The sequence below is a fragment of the Myotis brandtii genome, unplaced genomic scaffold (assembly GCF_000412655.1).
Source record: "Myotis brandtii unplaced genomic scaffold, ASM41265v1 scaffold896, whole genome shotgun sequence".
Classification (NCBI taxonomy): domain Eukaryota; kingdom Metazoa; phylum Chordata; class Mammalia; order Chiroptera; family Vespertilionidae; genus Myotis; species Myotis brandtii.
Genome location: NW_005371677.1, coordinates 124,626 through 128,417, shown reverse-complemented (window position 1 = coordinate 128,417; position 3,792 = coordinate 124,626). Strand labels below are relative to the sequence as shown.

At 38.7% G+C, this 3,792-nt stretch overlaps 1 protein-coding gene across 1 annotated transcript in view; it reads left to right on the top strand.

Annotated features, from left to right (window-relative positions):
- The window catches only part of FAM91A1 (family with sequence similarity 91, member A1), a 43,530-nt gene that overhangs the window by 24,654 nt on the left and 15,084 nt on the right, over nucleotides 1-3,792 (top strand). The window contains 3 exon segments of the mRNA XM_014532461.1: nucleotides 200-332; nucleotides 1,715-1,863; nucleotides 3,174-3,308. Coding sequence (XP_014387947.1) covers nucleotides 200-332; nucleotides 1,715-1,863; nucleotides 3,174-3,308 — 417 coding nt within the window.

Genomic DNA, 3,792 nt, shown 5'->3' with positions numbered 1-3,792 from the left:
CAAGCCTCATGTTCGCTTCAGCTGCCTGGCTGCCGGCCGCCATCTTGGTTGGCAGTTAATTTGCATATCACCCTGATTAGCCAATGGGAAGTGTAGCGGAGGTATGGTTAATTACCATGTTTGTCTATTATTAGATAGGATATATTAGAACGAATGGCATAAGAATGATATTTGTTGGAAATTTTTTCTCTTGGTTTAGGTTCAGAGCACTGGTGAAGGAGAAGCACAGAGATATTTTGACCATGCACTTACTCTGAGAAACACGATACTATTTCTTCGTCACAATAAAGATCTAGTTGCACAAACTGCACAGCCAGACCAGCCCAATTATGGTATGAGTTTTATACTTGATTTTGAAGACATGATCCTATGGAAGTTCTTTCTAAGAAATTAAATAGGTCATGCCCACTTAATCATCATTTACTTAATACATTTTTGTAAGTATAATGAACTTATAGCTAGAGGCTTGTCATGTGAATTTCTTTGCTTGTCAACTGTTTCTTATCTTATTCTACTATTTCTCCTCTCTTATGTGCAACTGACATTTGTAGTATTTAAATCTGATGAGTACCTACAAACAGGGTTGGACTGTCAATTTGTTTAAGTAGCTGAGTGGAATTTGGAACAGGCATTGGTTCTGAGGGGTGGACAGATGCAAAATTGAGTTAAATATATTATGAAGCATAAAATTTCAAGAATGAAAGTTTCCATTGCATTAAAAACAATAAATAGGAGTTTCTTATTCAAATACTGCTGGAATGTTTATTTACTGAAGTACTTTACTTTAAAAAATAGACTGGGAACAGAACCCCTTTTTAAAGAGTAAGAGAAAGTGGTGGCAATTTTAATGTATTGGCGAACTCCCGGCGGCTGTTGCCTTAGGGTGCACTCTCAGTTTTGTGATAGGCAGGGAGTGTTCCCCAACCAGAGTTGAACTGATGGTATCAGGATTTCAGATTCTGATTCAGTAGGTTCTGCATTGTGGAATGGCCCCCAGGAATGTGTGTTTTTAAAAGGTGGAATGGCTTGAGCACCAGTGTAAGAGCATTTGGCTCAAGTCCTTGGACATTCACAGGAGTTGCATCTTAGGACTTCGTGAATTCTTAGCACCACTGGAACATTTAATTTAACTCATTTTTTTCAAATCCGTAACCTTTTTTTTATCTTTTATGACATTCCTATATTTTGAGAAAATAGTCCCTTTTTTTTTCTTTAAAGATAGAATATTAAAAGTTTCTTTTATGACATTCCTATATTTTGAGAAAATAGTCCCCTTTTTTTTTAAAGATAGAATATTAAAAGTGCCAAATGTCCTAAGGGACCACTAAGAAGACACTTTTAAGATTTAAAGCTAATAGTCTTTATTACTGGTCCAAAGATAACTGTCTACTGGTGTTTCTTTAGGCCACCTTTTACTTTTTAAAAAGTGCTTGCTTTGCCATTCTTCCTCTCCATCCCCAGCCACCCCGGGCAATGGCATGATGAAAGCCCGAGTGCCACAGGAAAGCTGTGTCCTTCCCTCCCCCAATTCCCAATCTCTACAAACAGCATCTCAGCCAAGTTTTGAATTTAGTTTAGGAACAGGAGTTCCGCACTTAGATATATGTGCCTAGACTGCTGGTCCATAAAGGTAGGTAATCAATATTTTGTCTTGGACATTTTTGTTTCATATTGTCAGTCTTTCATTATCTGTGTGTGCTTGGTCACAATTCAGGTTTTCCTCTGGATCTCTTACGCTGTGAAAGCCTTCTTGGTTTGGACCCTGCAACTTGCAGCAGAGTTCTAAACAAAAATTATACACTACTTGTTTCCATGGCTCCTCTCACCAATGAAATTCGGCCTATCAGCAGCTGCACCCCTCAGGTAAAGACCCACTTGGCAGAAGGCCGGTGCTGTCACTTCATTCGTACTTGTGGTGACTTGAAGAAGAGGTTTAACAGTCTTACAGGGTTAATTCTCAGTTTGCAGATACCAGATTCAAATTGCTGACTCAGAAAGCAGTTTTGTATTTTATGCTGTTGTAAGATGTTATGTTCAATTTGTGAGGTATAATCGGTACATTTTATTTATGTATCATCTGGTGACTTGCAACATAGCAGATTAAAGTTTTCTTCTTGAATGTAGTCTTTTAAAGAGAATATTTTTGGAAGCTCTGAGAGGGGAGTCTGTATTGCCTTGAGGAATAATATAAATTTAAATAGGAAAAATGAAATGCTTTAGAAATGGGGTTATGACTCTGACTAAATGGAAAAGAAACAATTGTACTGGAAAGGAAGTAGAACTTTGGTTATCTTTAAAATTTACTTGTGACTTCCAGCTTTTACTTTTAAAAAATAAATCAGTTCTGTGGATTTGTATACTTAGCAAGGGCATTGTGGTCTGTACCATTTTCAAAGAGTGGGGATTGTGTTACTCTTTTTCAGTGTTACATCCTGCCTGGTTTCCTAGCTGTGCGAGGTTTAATGGTGTAGAAGAAAGGAAGGGATTCTTTTACACGGGTGATTTTGTTGCCTGTGCTGATCTAGCTGCCCCAGTGAGCACACCCTCCCCCCACATTTGTCCTCTATTCAACTGGAGTGGTTATAGGTTTGCATTCACCAACCTTTTTAATAATTCTTTGTGTGCTACCTCCAGTACCACTCCACTGCACTCCACACTCCCTCCTATTCTGTAATGCAACCTCTAGACATAATAGTTCATGAACTGTAAATGAATGGGAGGACAGTCCCTTTTGGGAGAAATTGTATGTGATTAATAATCATAATGACAAACATTTTTATATAAAGCTTACTATTTTAAACTTTTTAAACAACCCTACAATGCCCCTATGAGGTAGATGTTTTATTGCTACCTTACAAAAGAGCAAAATGAGGGAATAGAGAGCGTTAAGTAATGTTAGAGGTGATACGGCTGAGGGGATGAAGCCCAGATTCAGACCTTGGTGGTCCTTCAAAGTCCATCCTCTAACTGCAGTGATAAGATGTGCTTTCTCAGTTCCAGCACAAAAGAGAAACTATTTGAACAGAGAATTTAAAAGTTATTTTCATAAGGATAATAGCAATTAACATTTATATGAGGAATTAGCTTTTAATATGAGTATACTTGGTCACTTAGGAAATTTGGCTTTTTTAGCTAAGTATTACAGCTTTACCTTACCTGCTTTTTTGTTACAGCATATTGGACCAGCTATCCCAGAAGTCAGTTCTGTGTGGTTTAAACTGTACATTTACCATGTCACTGGGCAGGGACCACCATCTCTTTTGCTGTCCAAAGGTACAAGACTTCGAAAACTGCCAGATATTTTCCAGGTATGTTGTGTGAGATTTGTTTGTTTTAATTATTTTGGGGGAAGATACTAATAATGTCTTAATATCTCTATTATCTACACTAATAAAAGAGAAACATGGTAATTGGCGTACGACCGCTACCCTTTTCATTGGCTAATCAGTGAGTATATCCAAATTAACTGTCAGCCAAGATGGCGGCCGGCAGCCAGGCACTGAAGCGAGCAGGGAGGCTTGCTTGCTGCAGACTCCAACGTTCCCCGCCTCACTTGCCAGCCTCTCAGTTGCAACTCTAAGCAACTATATACTATGTTGCAAATAAGAAGCTAAACAAAACCCCAGAAAAGGGCTTCCATTCAGCCGGGCTCGGACCGCAACATTGTATCTATGTTTTCAGCAGCGAGGCCTCAGAGCTAAAGCTGGCCCAGAAAAAAAAAAAAAAAGAAGAAGAAAACAAGGAGCGGTTGTAAGCTTTAGTCACTCGCCAGCCAGAAAACAGCCCTCAGCC